Source organism: Sinohyriopsis cumingii, chromosome 2 (genome assembly GCF_028554795.1).
Source record: "Sinohyriopsis cumingii isolate HCF-2022 chromosome 2, ASM2855479v2, whole genome shotgun sequence".
Taxonomy (NCBI): Eukaryota; Metazoa; Mollusca; class Bivalvia; order Unionida; family Unionidae; genus Sinohyriopsis; species Sinohyriopsis cumingii.
The window spans coordinates 10,347,537-10,370,209 of record NC_142962.1 but is presented as its reverse complement, the minus strand read 5'-3'; the positions used below and the strand labels follow the sequence as shown (position 1 = coordinate 10,370,209).

Sequence of the window (22,673 nt, the reverse complement as noted above, 5' to 3'; positions counted from 1 at the left end):
CATGGCATGGACAGTACAGGCACCATGAGGTCTGTGCTGGCTGGCAAACCAGCCATCTGTACCAGTATAACAAATTCATCCAGCTTAGCCAGCTTACTGATTCGTTGAAGAGATGTATGAGGTGTTGTTGACTTAAGAATGCCCTCCACCCCACAGCGCATGACTATAATGTAAAAGCTTCAATATACATTGATGATAAAGAAGAAATGCTGTCCTTCCAGCTGTTTTCCCAGTCAGTGAAGATCAGAGAAATTAGTGACTATCTCTCTGAAAGAATCGGTGATCAGGGGAATGCCAGAGGCTTTCTTTAATGAAAGTCAAGTACAAGCTACTTTATTACAGTGGTACAAAACAGACTGAAACCTTCCATACTCAACTCCCATCTCTGGATAATAATTTAGTGGTGATCCACTTGTCTGTTCTTCATGTTTACAAACTAGACATGAATGTGTTTCCTGCTATATATATATATATATATATATATGTGTCTATATTGTGTCTTTATTTTTTGGTGCATAACTGTAGATTGCAATCACTATAAATAGGTGTTAAGAAGTTTTAAAATCAGTCTAAATAATATACCTGTTTACAAGTTTGAGGTAATTTCCCATTGGATGGTTAAGTCAGGTGAGTTCTGTTGCAACATGAGGTATTGTGAAATATTAAAAGGTTAGTGTTAGGACTGGTCGGCCTGGTGTCAGGATAATGTGACTGGGTGGGACATCATGCTACATGTCTGTGGCATGATGCCCCAGTGCTGGACATCACTATAAACTGTTACACTGCAGACATCGTAGCGATATGACTGAAAAATTGTTAAAGCTATGTTAAAAATCTAAATCACACACACACATGAAAATAAGAAAAATAATTGCATACATTTTTATATTTGTGTTAAGGTGGCACTCTACAGTTTCGTATTTTGCATAGGGTTAGAATTTTAAAGAAAAAGAATTTCCCTGGCTTTCCTCACTGTTTATACTGGCTATTTAAAAAAGACCTTGTATATCTTAGGTATTATTCAAAGAACCTTTAATTCCCTTTATTTTGTTGTATGATTGAAAGGTGTATTATGGGTTATAGAGTATACAGCTTATTCTTACTCCAGATGTGCACCTTTCAAAAAAGTGCTAGCTCCACTTAGTCATTTTCACTTCCTGAACTTCAGAGGTAAATTATAAAAAAAAAGAGCTGATAACTTTTTTTTACGTTTTATATATATGGTAATTCATTCATTGCACTTTCAGAAGCTGGTATTGTCTAGTGTGGCAAAATTCATTTTTGCATTTTAATAGCTGCAATGGATAGTGTACTTTAGACAAATTCAGGCTGATTTTTTGGAGCACAAGGGAGCAGTCATTTTAGTTATCAGTGTGCTAAGATCATTAACAGTTTCCAAAAGTACAATATCTAAAGAAATGTCAGCTACATTACATTAAAGTAGCATAGAGGTCTGCCAACATTCTCTCCACTGTGCATGTTTTAAATGCAAAGAACTTCACCTTACATACGTTACTCTCTCAAAAGTACATGATAACTGGTGAGTGCCCCCATATAGAGATGAAGAGTTGAACAAATAATTTGTTCTTATTTCCTATGTTCTTTTTTAAAAGTCTATATGCAGATGTATTTAATGTTGTGTTTAGATATAATTTGAGAGGAATCATTTGTTTGGATTATCATTGGAATTACAAAGTGCTGATTGGTTATGGACTTCCTCATGACAGGAATTCCTCTGCAACAGCCCCAATCGGAAGTGACAGTATGAACAGTTTGGGAACCCACCTGATTCTTGGGCTTCATTATGGCTAGCAACATGTGGGGGCCAAGGGAACTGCCTCTCCACATCAAGCTTCTTAAAATGAAGGCTATCATCAATGCCTTTAATTTGTGGACCATTGATAAACTCCTCAAGCAGTTGGGCACCAAATCATTTGACCTGTATGTTCTGGTTTGGCATTTTCTGTGTTGGTACAACCAACTCCTTATCAACATACAAATCAGGCACATCCCTGGCAGTCTCAGTGTCCTGGCCGACATTTTCCTGGTAGGATCAAATCATTCATAGGGAATGGTCATTCCATCAGTCTATCATTGGATTTGTGCACATTGGGGGTGTCTGATAATCAACCTTTTTGCCCACCTTCATGTCTCAGTTCTGGACCTAGAAACTTCATAAACAGATGCACAGTCAATCAGTTGGAGGGTTGTGGACCTTTGCCTGCCCACCCATGGTCATAGTATCAAAAATAATACAGAAGTTGAAGGGTCAGATATGCAAGATAAATGTCTCAAACAACCATGGTCATAGGTGTTCAACCCCTGCCCAGACTGTCTTCTCGGTCATACATGGCTTTGGTCAGGACAGCCTTACGAAAGAAAGAATTTTGACCTTTGATATGGAGAGAATATCATGAGGTGTGACGTCCCGTTTCCCAGCCTTCCAGGAAAGAATAATACTTGAAATATAAAAGGAATAAATTGAAAAAGCACATTCAGTTTTTAAATGTATTTCTTTCATAATTTAATTTATCTATTGTTTTCCAACCTGACCCATGTAGTTAAGATGATCATCCTTAATATCACAGAGCTGCTTTGACAACAATGGCATGGTATAAAAAGTAACTTACTGGAGGAATTTGTGCCTATGTGATTTTAATTTAGTACATGCATTTATTAATAGCAGAAAAGTACTCTGTTAAGTTCATATGTTATTATGATATCCATTTTTTGTGTGCCATTTATATATAACAAAATTTCTTTAGTTTGTTTCCAGCTTTCTCCAAATCCCATCCTGTGATGGATTTCCTTCTTAGTAAAAGAGTATCCACACTGTATAAACATGGAAAGTCAGTCACTCAGGTAAGATGAGTTTACCTTCTTACAGAAGCAAGTCACTAATGTGAGTTCAAACAATGGGTGAACAACAGTCAATTACTTTTCATTGCTTTTTTTAATGTGCCAAAAGCAATGCTGCAAGTTGTGCTTAAAAAGGTCACATTTGTGACTTCAGATTCCAAATTGGCAAGTGGTCACCCTCTGATGACATTCAGAATCATAATATGGCAATGAAAAAAAATCACATAGCCAATAAAATGACTAGTCTCATATGTCAATAAAGTGACTAGTCTCATATGTCAATAAAGTGACTATTCTCATATGTCAATAAAGTGACTAGTCTCATATGTCAACCTTGGCTTATGCTATGGATTTGGATGAGGACATGAAGAAAAATAGAGAAAATTTAATTGGCAGTAAAATAATGTCAAGTGAAGTAGCATCAATGAAGATTTGGCTGTGGCTTTTGAATTCCTGAGAAGTACATCATCACCATATTTAAGAGAAAAGTAACTGACCTACATCTTCCACTTTGTTTTTCTTCATCATCACTCACTGTCGATCATCTTGAATACTGAGTAAAATTCATTAAATGTGCAGTCCAGTTTCTGGAGGAATGAATTTGTATGACAAATAAAAAATCTGAAATTTGGACACTAAAACCAGTGTATGCACATATTTTTGTAAGAGTTAGTAAGTTCCTTGAAATTCAATAAATTTAACCTATTTGTGACATGAAATTCTTTCAGTTCTGACAAGGTGCATTTTGTATAGCTCTGTTGATACAAAACATGAATATATTTTAAAACATCACTGCCTTCCTAAATTCATAAAAATGGTTTGCTTATGATAATTTCATGATCAGTAGCACAAGTATTCTGTACTATTCCTGCACTTTGGATATATCTTTGAAAGAAAGCAAAATTTGATCACTTAACTTTTGATGTTTAAAGATGTTATGGATTAGTGTAATTACTACTATCCATGGATTAGTGTAATTGATATTAGCCATGGATTAGTGTAATTACTACTATCCATGGATTAGTGTAATTGATATTAGCCATGGATTATTGTAATTACTATTAGCTATGGATTAGTGTAATTACTATTAGCTATGGATTAGTGTAATTACTATTAGCTATGGATTAGTGTAATTGCTATTAGCCATAGATTATTGTAATTGCTATTAGCCATGGATTATTGTAATTACTGTTAGCCATGGATTATTGTAGGACACACTGTACTAATTCAACTCCAATAGTAAACATATGGAAACACCATCATATTCAAAATTCAATAACTTAAAATTTTTTAGGGTGCTGATGATGAGACCTATAATTCTCCATGCACATCTAACCTTGGTGCAAGCTTATGTGTGGAGAACACCATATGAGCCGCGGCATTTGGTTTATATACATGTGCATGAAACACATGTTATTGATTCTGTACCAAATGAATCAGGTGCTACTTTCATTATTGAGTACTCCTGAGTCAAGCCTGTAAGAATGCTAAAATTGCATCAGTAGAAATTTGTCTATATTTTTTTTAAATTATATATAGGATAAGCTCTCAAAAAATATTTTTACTAAAATTTTAATTTTCATTATTAACCAATTATGGACCACCAAACCCATAAATACTCTATTATTTCTTCACCCATTTCTAGACTGGTTCACAGTTCTTCTGTATAATTAGTACCGTGTGTCCTGTAATTACTATTTGTCATGGATTAGTGTAATTACTATTAGCCATGGATTAGTGTAATTAGTGTTAGCCATGAATTAATGTAATTACTATTAGCTATGGATTAGTGTAATTACTATTAGCCATGGATTAGTGTAATTACTATTAGCCATGGATTAGTGTAATTACAATTAGCTATGAATTAGTGCAATTGCTATTAGCTGTCTATTAGTGTAATTATCATTATAGATTAGTGTAATTACTATTAGTTATAGAGTAGTGTAATTATTTTAGTTATGGATTAGTGTAATTAATATTAGTTATAGATGAATGTCATTACTATTAGCCAAGATTAGTGTAATTACTATTAATTACAGATTAGTGTAATTACTACTAGTTATAGATTAGTGTAATTACTATTAGATGAACTTTGAGGAAGTTCATGCCTCTCCTTTCTAGGCTTCCAGTACTGATGAGGAAACTGCATTTACTTCAAGAGCAGTGGAAGCTATAGGCCTTTTACTTAAAATATCTCAGGAATTCAACACCGTTCTTTCACAAATTCATGAAACTGTCAAATTGCGCCAGGATCAATTTGAGAAGAAACAGCTGAGGTCAAGGCAGAGAGACAACCTTAAGAAGCTGCTTTCATGGTGAGTTTTGGTTATAAAAAGTACTGGTGCTAAACAAATTTGAATTCTTCTTGTTGTATCAAAGAACAGTTAATGTTATGGCCATTTTATCCATTGTCTGTTATCACCATTCCTAAACTTTGCCATGAAAACACCTTCATCCATTGTCTGTTATCACCATTCCTAAACTAGTGGAGGTTTGCCATGAAAACACCTTCATCCATTGACTGTTATCACCATTCCTAAACTACTGGAGGTTGCCATGAAAACACCTTTATCCATTGACTGTTATCACCATTCCTAAACTACTGGAGGTTTGCCATGAAAACACATTCATCCCATTGTCTTGTTGGTCCTAAAATAAACTTTTGCCTCTCAAACACCCAATATCTCAAATACAGCTGTCATTTTGAAAATATTGTTTTTGATAACCATAACTATACCCATTATTATTGCATTGCTTCCACTTTGCTTGGCACTAGCCCAGAGTGAATTGGCTCCTCCAGCAATGCCACATTACCCACTGTGCACTGTTAATACCAAGAATGCCAGAATCAAACTTTTGCATCACCACCAAAATGAGAAGAAAAAATTATTTAAAGATAGACTGGGACTACATTTATGGGTATAGACTGGGACTACATTTATGGGTACTGACCTGGAAGTAATAATTGTGACCCAAGTCCAGAAGTGATTATCATCCCTGTCTGAGGTCTTGGTCTTTTCATTCACTTGGAATATTGTCCTTTTCATTGGACTCCATTTGGTTTATATGTGCCTATGGGTGCTTGTAGATTTTCACTGTTTTTAGTGTCTTTTAGGATATTTTTTTATTCAAGTATATCCATTTGTGTGTTATATTTGACATTTTCTCCACAGTCCTTGTTGCTTTTATCTTTTTCCACAATTTGATTATTCTGATCAGTGCTTCTAAACTATATCCCTGCATTTGGAACCAGTGTTATGGTAGATATTACCATCTATGAATTTGTTCCATTTGTTTGTTATTTTTTTCTTTCAGCCATTTTGCATGTCACATATAGTTGGCAGACATGGCCAATGGAAAGTTTTTTTGAGACACTCACCTCACCTGCTTAGTGTGAGCTAAGTGCACTCACATGGATGGATGCCATCTCCATACCTGCCATAACATGACATGTCATGCAAAGAAAACACACCTGCCATAACATGACATGTCATGCAAAGAAAACACACCTGCCATAACATATGTCATGCAGAGAAAACACACCTGCCATAACATGACATGTCATGCAAAGAAATACTGAATTTTTTACTCCCAAACCTGGCTTGGTCATGTTTAAAAAAACACAATCTTGAGTAACCTAAAAAAAAATCATATATTTCTGTGATATAAAGCATGTATTAATGGTAAACACTCCCACATAGAGCTAATGTAAAATTATCCTTTGCTTATGCAGCAAATTGTCATAGAGGCAATTAAAGGGCAAAGAAGTCGTATATAAACTACCACCATTTAAAATGTCATAGAGGCAATTAAACGGCAAAGAAGTCGTATATAAATGACAACCATTTCATGAACTAAGTGCCTGACAATGGCTAGGGTGGTGCATTAGTTAATTTGAAGACTGGTGTGGCAGAGCGGACTATTCTAACTAAGTGCCTGACGATGGCTAGGGTGGTGCATTAATTCCTTTGAAGACTGCTCTGCTCATAGGTAAAATTCATTTTAGGTTCAAGGTAAATTAAAGAAATGATTGATACATGTTGAGGAACAAAAGTTATTACTTATCTTTGCCTTGAATGAGAATGTATAAGTCTTCCGTATTAAAGATAGTTGGCAAGTTTGGGGAGACTGGCAATGTTTCTTTGAAGTTGGCTTTTACTCCATATGTAAAATGCAAAGCATGATTATTTCAGTTCTTGAAATAGTGTTTATGTGTAATTCATTTTCGAAAAGTGCAATTCAGGAAGCAATAAGCAAAGCAAGCAAAACCCAGCCCAATTTATTTATCAAAACTCATTTATGAAGCACACCAGCAAGGGGGAGCATTTAATTCTTTGCACATGATGCAAACAGCATGTCAACATAAGACATTGTGGGGTGTATGATGTCCATCAAAATAAGAGCACCATCTATATGTAATGTATTTGACATGCTGAATTGAACATTCTGAGTTGGTAGTTCTCTTTGTTATTATTAATTATCTTGTTAAAATACTGTTAATTGACCCATGCTTTTCAGGACGATTTTAGCCATGCATTAGAGTAATTGAAAGACAATAATAAGCATACGCTCATGTTGCATAGTTGATTTGTGTTGATAAAGTGTTAACATCCAACTGGACAGAAGCATTTATTACTGCTGTATTACCCACATTAAATTTGAAAATATTACCGGTAAGACCCTTTCCGTCCCCTCCGACAATTAAATGGTCAGTCCCTGATGTGATGTGGGTTCATTTTTCTATAGAGACATGCATGTCGTATGGTCATACTATAGAGACAAGCATATCTCATGGTCATACTACAGTGACAAGCATATCTCATGGTCATACTATAGAGACAAGCATATCTCATGGTCATACTATAGAGACAAGCATATCATGGTCATACTATAGAGACAAGCATATCTCATGGTCATACTATAGTGACAAGCATATCTCATTGTCATGCTATAGAGACAAGCATATCTCATGGTCATACTATATAAATAAGCATATCTCATGGTCATACTATAGTGACAAGCATATTTCATTGTCATACTATAGAGACAAGCATATCTCATGGTCATACTATAGAGACAAGCATATTTCATTGTCATACTATAGAGACAAGCATATCTCATGGTCATACTATAGAGACAAGCATATCTCATGGTCATACTATAGTGACAAGCATATTTCATTGTCATGCTATAGAGACATGCATATCTCATGGTCATACTATAGAGACAAGCATATCATGGTCATACTATAGAAATAAGCATATCTCATGGTCATACTATAGTGACAAGCATATCTCATTGTCATGCTATAGAGACAAGCATATCTCATGGTCATACTATAGAAATAAGCATATCTCATGGTCATACTATAGAGGCAAGCATATCATGGTCATACTATAGAGACAAGCATATCTCATGGTCATACTGCATCAGATACAGTTCTGAAATGCTGGTATTATGGCCATCAAGAACAACTCAGTTTTGACCAGGATTTACTCTTAAAATCCAACAGGGAAGCTTGGACAACAGTACCATAGAATCTCAAGTGAGTATAAAGATGAACACAAAAAAAACTATTGAGAGCAGCAATAATTATATCAAATTAAGCATATATTTTGTCATCCAATGGATTTTAGTGACAGAAATTTGATGTTTGTTTTTATTTAATTTCAGTGTGGTTGTGATTATGTTAGTGATTGCACATATGTGTATGGTGATGATATTGGACAATGCTAAGTCTACCAAATATTTCTTTCTTTGAATGTTTTGAAGAAAACATACAAGTTATATTCTTTTATTCAGATTTTAATTTCCAATCATTTTCTGTTGGTTCATATGAAAAATAGTTATTCTCACCTGGATGATGTGGATTATTTTGGTGATGTCCACTGACACCCCATGAGTCTAAAAAAAATCCAACATTTTCTGGAAATATGGCAGGTATGCCTTTCTGTGCCTCATGGCCAGACAGCAGCAGGGAAAAGGGAACTGACTGTTCCACTTCTTCCAGTAGACCCTGTCCAATCCCTAGAGGTATTAGTGGCACTTCCTGGTTCCTGGAAATTGTCTAAAGCAATAAGCAACTTTCATCTTTCAAGCACCAGAAAAAAGCAGTCCTCTAAAACTTTAGATAACTTGAGTAGACCTGTTCCTAACTTAAAGGTGTCTACATCCTACACCTGAGAATTCAAGGAAGTTTCTGACTGCTCTGGTAAGTCCCACCCTCTCGGAGCAAGGAAAGCATGGTCATCTTTATATTGCTCAGGCACACCTGTGCCTAAGTCAGAGGGGTCTCAGTCTGGATAGTGACTCCACAGGTAGGTCTCTCTTCACTGGACAGGGCTATGAATAATGGTCACCAGGCACCAATCACCAAACCTAGGCATTGGTCGCCTTGCATAAGAATGGGTGATATGCTGGTCAGCGGTCATCTGTCACTGGGTACTGGGCACCAAGCTCTGTTCACTGGTTGTCTAATTGAAAGATGGAAGTTGCTTATTGTTTTTGGCAATTTCCTTGAACCAGGAAGTGCCACTGATACTTTCAGGGATTGGATGGGGTCTACTGGAACAGACAACTCCTTTTTAGTCTAGTTCTTGGGACTGGATCTACTGGTGACCGGACATCAGACTTAAGTCATTGCCCAACCAAATGTGTCACCCTCCAGGACAGTGCATCAGTGGGGGCAACAGCCCCAGATTTGGTCAATTCACAAGTCCAACTCTGATGTCAGTGTCATTGTTCCGCAGCCAGGACCAAGTAGCAACACCAAGTAGATAGTATTCTGTAATTGGTGTAGTAGGCAGTATTCTGTAATTGGTATAGTAGGCAGTATTCTGTAATTGGTGTTGTAGGCAGTATTCTGTAATTGGTGTATCGGCAACTTATTGGTTTGATGATCCCCATTTAGACCACAGTTGCTAATTTTTCATCTATCTTTAGCAAGAATAGACTGCTCAGTCACCATCTTTCAAAGCCATAGAGCAGACTCATCTTTCAGAATTTATCAAGTATTATGAACTTCAAAGACCATTTTCTCACTTGTTAATGCCTAAGTGGAACCTTTCCGATGTTCTTTGGTCGTTATTGAAACGAACTTGTGAATGTTTGAGTGAGGTTTCCTTCAAGAACCTTACTTTTTAAAGATGATCTTCCTTCTCACACTATGATGAGCAAGGATTGAAATTCACACATTATGTATGGAAATGAGTTGCCTTCAATTCAGTGGCAACTAAAATTCATTTTCCATCTTAACCAACCCAACTTTCTGGCCAAGAATTGGTTACCTTTGGTGGCTCCTGTATCTTGTATCACTTGTATTTGTTCAAGTAATGATTAATATACAGTGATCCCCATCTTATGTGGCCACCTCTTTTACACTGGCAAAGTGGTCTTATTAGACAGGTGGTCTTTCCAGAGGGGGACTAAATATTTTGTGAGAAGTATATGTAATGTATGTAGTAAGAAAGCGACGTACTTCAAAGCACTTAATATCTTCATTTAAAAGTAACATTAATTATTAAACGGTTCTTCTTGTTATAATAATAGACTTATTTCAACTGAATATACATTAATAGTTCCTATTCTTGACATAAGTGTGATATGCAAGCGGGTATTTTTGTCATGCACATTGCAAAACCATTCAAAAATGTCATTTAAATCTTGGTACATACATAATTCTCTTTCCATTTGCTCCATGTTCCCACTGCTGCTGAATAATCTCCTTATCGGTTATTACGTTTATTTAAGTCTTTTCAACATAAATTTGTTTTTTTCGAGTCTTTTCTACATAAAATTGTTTGGCAAATCCCCCCTCACCTCCCCACCCAACGTCGTCGAGTAGAATAACCAACTTTCTTCTAAAATAATACGTTTCCATTTATATGATGACATGCTAATGTTTGGTAATGACTTATTTGGATGTTGCTAACTGTATGCGATTTAATTATGCAGACAAAACATTTGTAGAGTGGACGAAATGCCTTCTTCATATACAAATCGATAAATTTATTGTCACGTGATTTATCAGTCTTTGTCTGGTACCCTGATTTGATCAAGGTTAATTTCTGTATGTGTGTGTATCCACAAAACCTACTTTTAGCTATGCAGACCCTGTTATGACCTTGACAATTAGGTCTGGTTGTATCATCAAAGAGAAGAACTCAACATATTGTGAAGCTCAAAACTCTATCATAACATTGCTGGTCCCATTTCCTGTAAATGTCGTCTTTTATAGACAATGATATAATATTAATCTTAGTGTTACATATACTTTAGCCAACACTTCTTTCAGTAACAGAAACCCGACATTGGGAGACATGTATCGATGGTAGAGATAATCTGATTACTTACCTTACATCATGATATGAATTAATTTTTGGTTATGGACACATTTGAAATAAAAAGTGGCAGCTTGTAAGGGGAACATTTTACATTTATGTACTAATATGCTGGTCGTGTTAGAGGGGTGGCCATTCTTGAGGGGTACTTTTGAATACAAACTAGTTGGTGGCAAGGGAGTCTGGCCGTAAGAAGTGGGTGGCTGCTCATTAGTGACTAACGTACTGAGATGAGTCAGAGTTACCCTCACTCTACTCAGGCAGTTGAAAATGAGGGATCATAACAGCTAAAAAGTCTCCATTTGATGACATACAGGGGAAAATCATGTGTTTCCAGTGACTGGTATCACATCAGTGAAGTCACACATTCTCCAGTGGTGAACTTCTTTTATTTTCTCTTTGAAGACCAGAAGTTAGCTCCAATCACAATCAAGGCATACTGTTCCATGATCTCAGACACATTTCAGACTTCATGGAAGAGATGATTTTGGCTGCAGCAAGGTAATCACTGACTTGCAGGCCAATTCTGACATATCCAGACCACATTCACAATATTTATAGTGGAATCTCTCCATTGGCAAACTCCTCAAAGTTCAAGCTACTATTTTCCATTTTATACAGACACACACTGAAGTAGTTATTATATAAGACATGCAATTTATGATAATGCTTTCTTCAGAGTGAGTGAGCTACATACAACATATGTAGATCCTAAATACTTGCCATTCTGTAGATTCTAAATACTTGCCAGTCTGTTCTGATGGTTCCATCATTCTAATGACCAGGTTTCCCATGCTACCAGAAAATCGGGAAAAGTCAGGAGAAATGTTATATTTGTCCTTGACTTTTGCAAATATTTATGGAAGTCAAAAAAAAATACGGGAATATATACACCACCACTTGATGAGAGGAACAATTACATAAAATAAGTCAGAACTGAACTAATCAAAAGTTAAATTTATTGAGTTCTGACCAGATCATTCGTAGGTTGCAGAATAGATCATATCAGTGGAAGCCATTTGGGTCAGAGTCAGTTGCCTATAGAAAAGTTGGAGTTTGCAATTGCATTGGGTAGCTGTTTACCAGAGGGCTTAGCAAACATCAACAATGTTACATTGGGTAGCTGTTTACCGGAGGGCCTAGCAAACATCATCAGTGTTGCATTGGGTAGCTGTTTACCAGAGGGCCTAGCAAACATCAACAATGTTACATTGGGTAGCTGTTTACTAGAGGGCATTGGGTAGCTGTTTACCAGAGGGCCTAGCAAACATCAACAATGTTGCATTGGGTAGCTGTTTACCAGAAGGCCTAGCAAATATCAACAATGTTACATTGGGTAGCTGTTTACCAGAGGGCCTAGCAAACATCAACAATGTTACATTGGGTAGCTGTTTACCAGAGGGCCTAGCAAACATCAACAATGTTACATTGAGTCACACCTGCAAGTAATCTATAGGAAAATGATATATTTTCTGTGAATGCTGGAATATTATAACTGTTATATCTTTAATCCACTGACAGATTAGACAAAACTACAGCATTGATGAAATTTGACCAGGTACTTGCCATTTGCATTTCTAGTCACATGACTACATAAATCTTGCAACCTACACAATGGTGTGAAGCTGCCAGCTGAGGAATTATGACTAAATGCATCACTAACTGAATCTTGCTGGGGTAGTGGTAACTGCACAGACAGTGACCACTTCCATGAAAGCACAAACCTGACCCAGACATTATTTGGCCTTTCATTCTTACCTATTCTACTAATGCAAAGTGATCAGGTAATGTATTCGATCAAGAAGTCAAAACTTTATGTAGTAAATTATGTATCTTCGATTGTACTTACATGGTCACATTACAGATAATATCCCCACAACCAAATTATCCTTTAAGTTATCATTCATGGAAAAAGCACCAAAAGAAATACAAAATAAGTATAATGGTAGCCACCTAGCAGGTTGCAAAGGGAGTTACCCTGCAAGAGTTGCTTCCCTTGGTCTATACAAAAGATAGATTGTTTTCCATAGGGCCAGATTCAGAGGTAGCAAAGAAAGTTGTGATCAGATAATGTATTTGACAGAAGTATTATCAGAAAAGCATAATTTACTGGAAAATTTTATATGCCCAAAATGCCATCTACCATGTGTTCTGACATGTCTTATTGTTCTGTCACAATGGTTCAATTTTTAATAAGATGGCTTCTGCTTTCACTGTTAAGGTTGACAAAAGATTTTAGTTTGATCTATAGCAGTAGCATAACAGGCCACCTTCCACTTGACTTCACTGGATTTGTGTGAGGAAAGTTTTCCATACAAGCTGCATCCAGACATATCTTTATGCTAATTGATGCTCATATCTCTAACACAATTTGAAGTTGCTTCATGTACATCAGGGGACCAGAGATTAGGCCTTCTCTGGAATTATGGGATATAATTCCTTTCACCACTTGCATATTGTAATGTATTATGATGGTGTAACATATTTGAAGAAAATACTAATTTTTGGATTTAATTATTTCTCTAATTAATAATACTAAGCAGATCATAATACGGGTACAGCCTCCCTGCAGTTACATTTTTAAAACCTGACAATATGCATACCTGATTTGGCACCAATCCCTCTGTCCAAGAGATCATTTTTGTCTGACTTCCAAGCTGAAAACAGGCTTGAGAGGAAAGAATTTGCACGTTAGTGGTTCTGCTAATGTATTATAATTGGTTAAATATTTTCAGCAAAAAATATTTGTGTCCAAAAATGGATTTCTTTCATCTTTTTTTAGTTACGATGACAAGAATATTTTGTATCTCTTTTTGAGGTAGCAAGTTGTCTAGATATGTTCCTTCTTGACATAAAAATATCAAAAGCTGATCAAAATTATTACTGAACACATTATTATTATAATTATCATTATTATTATTATTATTATTATTATTATTATTATTATTTATTTATTTATTTTTATTTGTTTTTTCTTCTTCAGCTGTCCAAGTTATTACTTGTCAGCCACCACAGTTTGCTTTATTGTTTTGTGGCAATTGCACAGTTTGGATGCAGTGTCTAATATGACCATACCACGACAGAGCAAGCTGATCAGGTAAGCTGTCTTCACATGATAATTACTTATTTTTGAAGGTCACTAAATTTCATTTTTCAAAATTGATTAGAAATGGGGCCTTTGGCAATGGGGAATTACATTTTTCAGGAGCAAATGGCTTCAAACAATAATTCTGCTTGGTTTTGAAATATCTTTATTGAGACAGAGTCCTATTATCTCTTTCTGTATACTCCTAATGTCCCTGAAAACTAAGCCATTCAGAGTATTGTCTTTTTTTTGTGTTGCCTCATTGAATAGCTGGACATGAGTGTTATTTTACCAGCAGTGATGACAACAGTGATATTAGGTATTTTATGTGAATGTTTTCAAAGGATACACATCATAGTGTTGTGGGACAGAATGTTCAATGCCACCTTTTTTATATGCCGGCCGCAATATGGGTATATAGTGTTATGGCATTGCCTGTCCATCCATCAATTAACATTTGCGTGTTTAGTCATTAACTGTGTGACTATTGAATAAACTTTTGTGAAACTTTGCCCATTTATATATTGTGACTAGATGGTGTGCCACATACACTAGCCATATCACCTTCCATAATTATATATCATGACTATATGGTATGCCACATACACTAGCCATATCACCTTCCATAATTATATATCATGACTAGATGGTGTGCCACATACACTAGCCATATCACCTTCCATAATTATATATCATGACTAGATGGTGTACCACATACACTAGCCATATCACCTTCCATAATTATATATCATGACTAGATGGTGTACCGCATACACTAGCCATATCACCTTCCATAATTATATATCATGACTAGAAGGTGTGCCACATACACTAGCCATATCACCTTCCACAATTATATATCATGACTAGATGGCGTGCCACATACACTAGCCATATCACCTTCCATAAAATCATAGCTGAGGAATGGTCAATGTCATGACAGTGGAAAAATCATTATAATGGCATAGGAAAGGTCAGTGTCATGGCAAAGACCTCACAAAGGAAAGGTCAGTGTCATGGCAAAGACAAGGTCATTGCCATAGAAAAGGAAATGTCAATGTCATGGCAAAGGTAAGGTCAATTTCATAGCAAGGGATTGGTCAGTGTCATGGCAAAGGAATAGTCAATGTCATGGCAAGGAAAAATGTAATTCTGTGACTTGTATCTTTGGAGTATAACTTTGAATGACTTTTGTGAAAATATAGGAAATATATATATCATGTATTGATGATGTGTTACATACCAACTCACCTCCACCTCAAGGTTAAGGTCATAGCAAGAGAAAATATAAATCAATGATCTCTATCCACGTATAATGTTTACAATAATGAAGATATTTGAATGATATTTTAGATTGTTATTTATCATGACGTGGCAGTGTCTTATATATGCACAGTCATATGCCCTGTCTCAAGCTCAAGGTCACAACAAGGGCAAATGTAAGTAAAGGCCTGTTTCCTTATCTGGGCTGTTATCTTACGATATTTTGATGAAACTTTGTATATATAACAGCCATGTCCCTAGCTCAAAGGTCAAGGTCATTAATTAGTAAATGTCACAGGATGTGTCTGTCATGTGACCTTTATGATTCTCTTGTCATAAATGCTTTAAATGAAAGACATTTTAATATTTTCATGGAGAATGTTATAAATAATTTAACCATCATCATTATGGCCTGTTCCTTACTGAGTTGCTGAGATGACTGATATTCTATCATACCTATCTACATTGTTTGGATCTGTGCATTGAATATTTTTCTTTGTGTCAGAAATGGCAAACAGAAGCAGCATAGAAGTATTTTATGGTGGAAAGAATCCTATTTTAATTGTCTGTTATGTTAATTTTCTGTTCTCATTTATTTCAGAATGTGGAAAAATGTTCTGCAATTTGCAGAAAATTTACGGACTTCCTCAAGGGCTGAGAAGAATAAATGGGTAGAAAGTTTAAGTTTAATGGAGAAACATTTTATGAAGTTCGAGAGGGAGATCAGAGAATTATTTAGTCACAGTTCATAGCATTGTTGGGAAGAATTTGTTTTAAAAGAAATGGATGAGTTTACAATAAATATGTGCCAAAGTGGTATGTACCATGAGGGCAATTTTTGGGCAAAGTGGTATGTACCATGAGGGCAATTTTTGGCCAAGGTGGTATTTACCATGAGGTCAGTTATTGGCCCAGGTAATAGGTAATTTTTTTCAGCATGCTTACAAATAGATAAACTTGACTTAATTTTGAAAAGGATAGTTTGAATTTTTACAGATATAAATTTTGGAATGGATGTTACTGTTTGCTAGGCTGAAAATAACCATCCAAGTAATCCAGGTTCAGCAAAAAAAATACATTTTAGTCAGATTTGGAACATTTATGTGCTTTAGCTGATAATGACAGACATATTACTATACAATGTATGTAGTATCTGCATTGTCAACATACTCAAAGTTCTTTCTTGTTATCATTTGAAACATTGCCAGATACCTTTCAACTGAGAATCATACATACAGATTATAAGAGAATGAATCCTACAGTAGTTTATAGAATGGAGGTAGCTTTTTAATGTTCTTGAGAAATGTGCCCCAAGTCTTCTCTGATTAGGGACCATTTTATCTCTCTGATTAGGGACCATTTTATCTCTCTGTCTGCATGGGTTCAAGTCCAGGATTCGGCCCATGTGGGTATGTGTCACAGAAAGCTTGCCAGTAGCTTCTCATGGGTCGGTGGTTCTTCCTGGAGTTTTCCTGGGCTCTTCCTCCACCATTAATACTGGCCGCCATGCATAGCCTATTATGTGCTGAAAAATGGTGTTAAATCCCACAACCACCACCACCTTTTTATCTTGCCTGTGATTTGACATAGCTATTACTTTTACAGGGGTAATGAGAGTGACAGCATCAACACCGTTAATATTGTAAACAAGATATTTCATAAAGCTTTTACGGGGTAATGAGACTGACAGCATCAACACCGTTAATATTGTAAACAAGATATTTCGTAAAGTTTTTACGGGGTAATGAGAGTGACAGCATCAACACCGTTAATATTGTAAACAAGATATTTCATAAAGCTTTTACGGGGTAATGAGACTGACAGCATCAACACCATTAATATTGTAAACAAGATATTTCATAAAGTTTTTACGGGGTAATGAGAGTGACAGCATCAACACTGCTAATATTGTAAACAAGATATTTCATAAAGGTTTTACAGATCGTGCATGAAAGCATGGTTTGCTGGAAAGCCACTACATTCCATGGAGTTCAACCCCCCCCTTTTTTTAAAACCCCAGGCAACAAAGTTTAATATTTCTTGAACCATATTAAATATCATTATGAAACTAACTGGTATATATTTGTATCTGGACAAGATTTTGTGTCCCGTATAAGATTCAGTTTTCTTGGATCAGTGCTGTTAGAGTTTTAGTACAAATTGTGTTCTTCTATCTTTATGACCACTGGTTTCTTCTCAGAATAATATCTCCTAAAATCATTTGAGACATCTTCATGAAGCATGGTATGCAATGGAATCATGATAAAAATTGTTTGAGGCATCTTCATAAAGCATGGTATGCAACATTATCATGATAAATCATTTGAGACATCTTCATGAAGCATGGTATGCAACAGAATCATGATAAATCGTTTGAGGCATCTTCATAAAGCATGGTATGCAACAGAATCATGATAAATCATTTGAGACATCTTCATGAAGAATGGTATGCAATGGAATCATGATCAATTGTTTGAGGCATCTTCATGAAGCATGGTTTGCAATGGAATCATGATAAATCATTTGAGACATCTTCATGAAGCATGGTATGCAATGGAATCATAATAAATCGTTTGAGGCATCTTCATGAAGCATGGTATGCAATGGAATCATGATAAATCATTTGAGACATCTTCATGAAGCATGGTATGCAACGGAATCATGTTAAATCCTTTGAGACATCTTCATGAAGCATGGTTTGCAATGGAATCATGATAAATCATTTCAGACATCTTCATAAAGCATGGTATGCAACGGAATCATGATAAATCATTTGAGACATCTTCATGAAGCATGGTATGCAATGGAATCATGATAAATCGTTTGAGGCATCTTCATGAAGCATGGTTTGCAATGGAATCATGATAAATCATTTGAGACATCTTCATGAAGCATGGTATGCAATGGAATCATGATAAATCGTTTCAGACATCTTCATGAAGCATGGTATGCAACGGAATCATGATAAATCATTTGAGACATCTTCATGAAGCATGATATGCAATGAAATCATGATAAATCGTTTGAGGCATCTTCATGAAGCATGGTTTGCAATGGAATCATGATAAATCATTTGAGACATCTTCATGAAGCATGGTATGCAATGGAATCATGATAAATCCTTTGAGACATCTTCATGAAGCATGGTTTGCAACTGAATCATGACAAGACTTTGTGTCGTATATAAGAATCAGCTTTGACAGGTTAGTGCTTTTAGAGTTATCTCCTCATGTCTGAAGATTGTATTTGTACTTAATTGTTTGTGGTATCTTCTTGTTCATTGTTTGTGGTATCTTATTGAATCTTGGTGTGTTTTATGTCAGGACTAGCTAGTGTGTCTTGTAAAAAAAATGTCAGATGTGCAGGACTAGACAGTGTCTTGTAAAAAAATGTCTGATGTGCAGGACTAGACAGTGTGTCTCGTAACAAAAAATGTATGATGTGCAGGACTAGACAGTGTGTCTTGTAACAAAAAAGTCCGATGTGCAGGACTAGACAGTGTGTCTTGTAATAAAAATGTCTGATGTGCAGGACTAGACAGTGTGTCTTGTAACAAAAATGTCTGATGTGCAGGACTAGACAGTGTTTCTTGTAACAAAAATGTCTGATGTGTAGGACTGGACAGTGTGTCTTGTAACAAAAATGCCTGATGTGCAGGACTAGACAGTGTGTCTTGTAACAAAAAATGTCTGATGTGTAGGACTGGACAGTGTGTCTTGTAACAAAAATGTCTGATGTGCAGGACTAGGCAGTGTGTCTTGTAACAAAAATGCCTGATGTGCAGGACTAGACAGTGTGTCTTGTAACAAAAAATGTCTGATGTGCAGGACTAGACAGTGTGTCTTGTAACAAAAAATGTCTTATGTGCAGGACTAGACAGTGTGTCTTGGAACAAAAATGTCTGATGTGCAGGACTAGACAGTGTGTCTTGTAACAGAAATGTCTGATATGCAGGACTAGACTGTGTCTTGTAACAGAAATGTCTGATGTGCAGGACTAGACAGTGTGTCTTGTAAAACATGTCTGATGTTTTATATCAGGAATAGCTAGTGTGTCTTGTAACAAAAATGTCTGATGTGCAGGACTAGACAGTGTGTCTTGTAACAAAAATGTCTGATGTGCAGGACTAGACAGTGTGTCTTGTAAAAAAAATGTCTGATGTGCAGGACTAGACAGTGTGTCTTGTAACAAAAATGTCTGATGTGCAGGACTAGACACTGTGTCTTGTAACAGAAATGTCTGATGTGCAGGACTAGACAGTGTGTCTTGTAACAGAGATGTCTGATGTGCAGGACTAGACAGTGTGTCTTGTAAGAAAAATGTCTGATGTGCAGGACTAGACAGTGTGTCTTGTAACAGAAATGTCTGATGTGCAGGACTAGACAGTGTGTCTTGTAACAAAAAATGTCTGATGTGCAGGACTAGACAGTGTGTCTTCTAAACAAAATGTCTTGTGTGCAGGACTAGACAGTGTGTCTTGTAACAAAAAATGTCTGATGTGCAGGACTAGACAGTGTGTCTTGTAAAAAAAAGTCTGATGTGCAGGACTAGCTAGTGTGTTTTGTAAAAAAAAGTCTTATGTGCAGGACTAGACAGTGTGTCTTGTAAAAAGAAAGTCTGATGTGCAGGACTAGACAGTGTGTCTTGTAAAAAGAAAGTCTGATGTGCAGGACTAGACAGTGTGTCTTGTAAAAAAAAGTCTGACGTGCAGGACTAGACAGTGTGTCTTGTAAAAAAAATGTCTGATGTGCAGGACTAGACAGTGTGTCTTGTAAGAAAAATGTCTGATGTGCAGGACTAGACAGTGTGTCTTGTAAAAAAAATGTCTGTTGTGCATTTTAAGAGTTATCTCCATTAAAAAAACAATAAAAAAAACATTTTGTCTGTAGAAGTTTTGTTCCAAAGATGAATGGGCCTTGTTGGATTATTACTTTAAGAGGTGGGTATTCTCTAAGTTCTTTCTTATTGCCAGATCATTTTGTATGCCCATGCCACAAATCATTTTGTATGCCCATGCCACAGATCATTTTGTATGCCCATGCCACAGATACAGATGGGGCATATAGTGTTACCTATATCTTTTAATTTCATCACATCATGTCATATCTGTCACTTTTCATTTCTGCTCAGTAACTTATGGACACAAGTTGAAATTGTTATGAGACTTTACATTAACAAAACCTAGTTCAAGTTTGATAATTTTATGGAGTTATGGCACCTGCTTGACCTAGAATCTTGTATTTTAATTGCATCATGGGGCGATGTCAGTATATGTGACATAGGGACACGTTTCTGATTTCATTTCATATCTCTGATGTGTTCCATCTTTTGTTAAAGCTTGTCTTCAGAGGGTTAGGACAGGTAATTCGTTTCTTGTTTAAATAGAAGTTAGATTCACTGGTATTTTAACAAAATTGGTATTCTGTTCAGCACCCCTCAGCCATCTCAAATTTGAGATATTTACCTCTTTAATGTACATTCATAAATGCATATACCAAGCATGCCATCAATTTAGAGACAAATTTATTCATTTGATCTCCAGTGCAGTCTAACTGTGAAAGCAGTCTTAAAGATATCAATAGGTTTTCAAGCCTAACTCAAAATTAATGTAAGCCAAATGACAGATTTAGTTTCTGTTTGTGTGTGTGTTGTGTACCTGTATACATGAGACTATCCAATGAGCTATTCACAGATGAGTTGATTAGGGGAAACACTTATCAAATACAAAAACGAGGGCTGTTTTGAACAAATTTCAACCTTAAACTGTGCAAAGTTAAGAAATTTTTGTTTCCTTTAATTTGTCTTTGATTGAGAAGCTGTCATATGGGGCAACAGCAATGAGACACCTTCACACTTCATCTTTTACCTGACCCACTTGAATTACCTTATAACATGTCAGGATAATTATTTTCATAGCTGATGAACCCAGTAGTGGTAGTACCTGCTATGCACAATGACAGTACAACATAAGTTGTACAATTCTTTGTGAAATCTCAAAATCTAGTGAAGGCAAGTTAAAAAAGACGTTTGTCGCATTTCTTGTAAGTAACTGTACAAAATGTGCATATAGAAGTGCTTAAAAATTATAATTCTGGTGGAGCATATATAAAATAATTAGCACCTTTTCACTGAAGTCAAATGCATGCTACAAATGAGAAATATTAGGCACAGTAAAAAGGGAGGTAAATCCTCGGATAACCCAAGATATGGGTTCCCATGTTTGTAAAGCATCATTCGGGAACTTAAACAGTGAAATGCTATACCCAAAATCCCCACCTCCTGATAAGACAATATTTACACAAAATGTAAGTGATAGGAAAACTAATAATTTCGCATTGTGTCATTTTCATACTGGTCAGCTCAAGTTGCTATTTAGTGATTTCAGCATGGCTGCAGTAAAGTCATATCAAAAGAATAATCACTAAAAAGAAATCAGAGGAGAAAAGCACAATTTAGAAAGTGGCATCCGTCACACTCAGCTGTCCAAGTTTATGCATTAGTGTAGCTAGTACCAACTAAAGTACTTTCATGAAGATCCCAATATTTTAAGTGAAAGCATAAACTCCTTGATTAAATTAAAATTTACTTGTGATTTTAAAGTAGGTTGAATTTTTAAAAAGTAATTTATATTTACCTTATCTTATTGGATATATGTCATTTTTATGGAGGAAATAAATGATTTTCTTAAACGTTTTTATATTCTCATGTTAATCCCCAAAACCTGGTAAGGGAAGGAGACGGTATGGAAGGTGTGTGTGTCCAAATCATTTTTATGGATTTTTTAATGGGGTGAGAAATAAGAATGGTCTCCTTATATTTCATATAGAATGGTACAATAACAGATTGTATTTGTTATCGGTTTTGAATTTATTGTGCTATTTGTAATAAAATGAGTGCAGAGGATCTTGGGATTTGTCAAATTGCAGTTCAACTGGTTTTCATACTAAGTGCAGGCATATAATTTTCCGACCGCTCCGGTGGCCTAGTGGTTAGAGCGTCCGCCCTGGACGCGAGAGGTCGTTGGTTCGAACCCCGACTTCTAAAATGGTACCTAGGTGCTCAGCGTTAAGAGGTTAGTGTTAGGACTGGTCGGCCTGGTGTCAGGATACTGTGACTGAGTGGGACAT

The 22,673-nt window shown here is 36.0% G+C and overlaps 1 protein-coding gene across 1 annotated transcript in view; it reads left to right on the top strand.

Annotated features, from left to right (window-relative positions):
- Nucleotides 1-22,396, top strand: part of LOC149804329 (endoplasmic reticulum membrane-associated RNA degradation protein-like) — a 100,776-nt gene extending 78,380 nt beyond the window's left edge. Inside the window, exons 16-19 of the mRNA XM_089938890.1 lie at nucleotides 2,766-2,862; nucleotides 4,981-5,174; nucleotides 14,182-14,295; nucleotides 16,148-22,396. Coding sequence (XP_089795016.1) covers nucleotides 2,766-2,862; nucleotides 4,981-5,174; nucleotides 14,182-14,295; nucleotides 16,148-16,298 — 556 coding nt within the window. The 3' untranslated portion in view covers nucleotides 16,299-22,396. The remainder of the gene's footprint in view (nucleotides 1-2,765; nucleotides 2,863-4,980; nucleotides 5,175-14,181; nucleotides 14,296-16,147) is intronic.
- The last annotated feature ends 277 nt before the right edge of the window (nucleotides 22,397-22,673 follow it).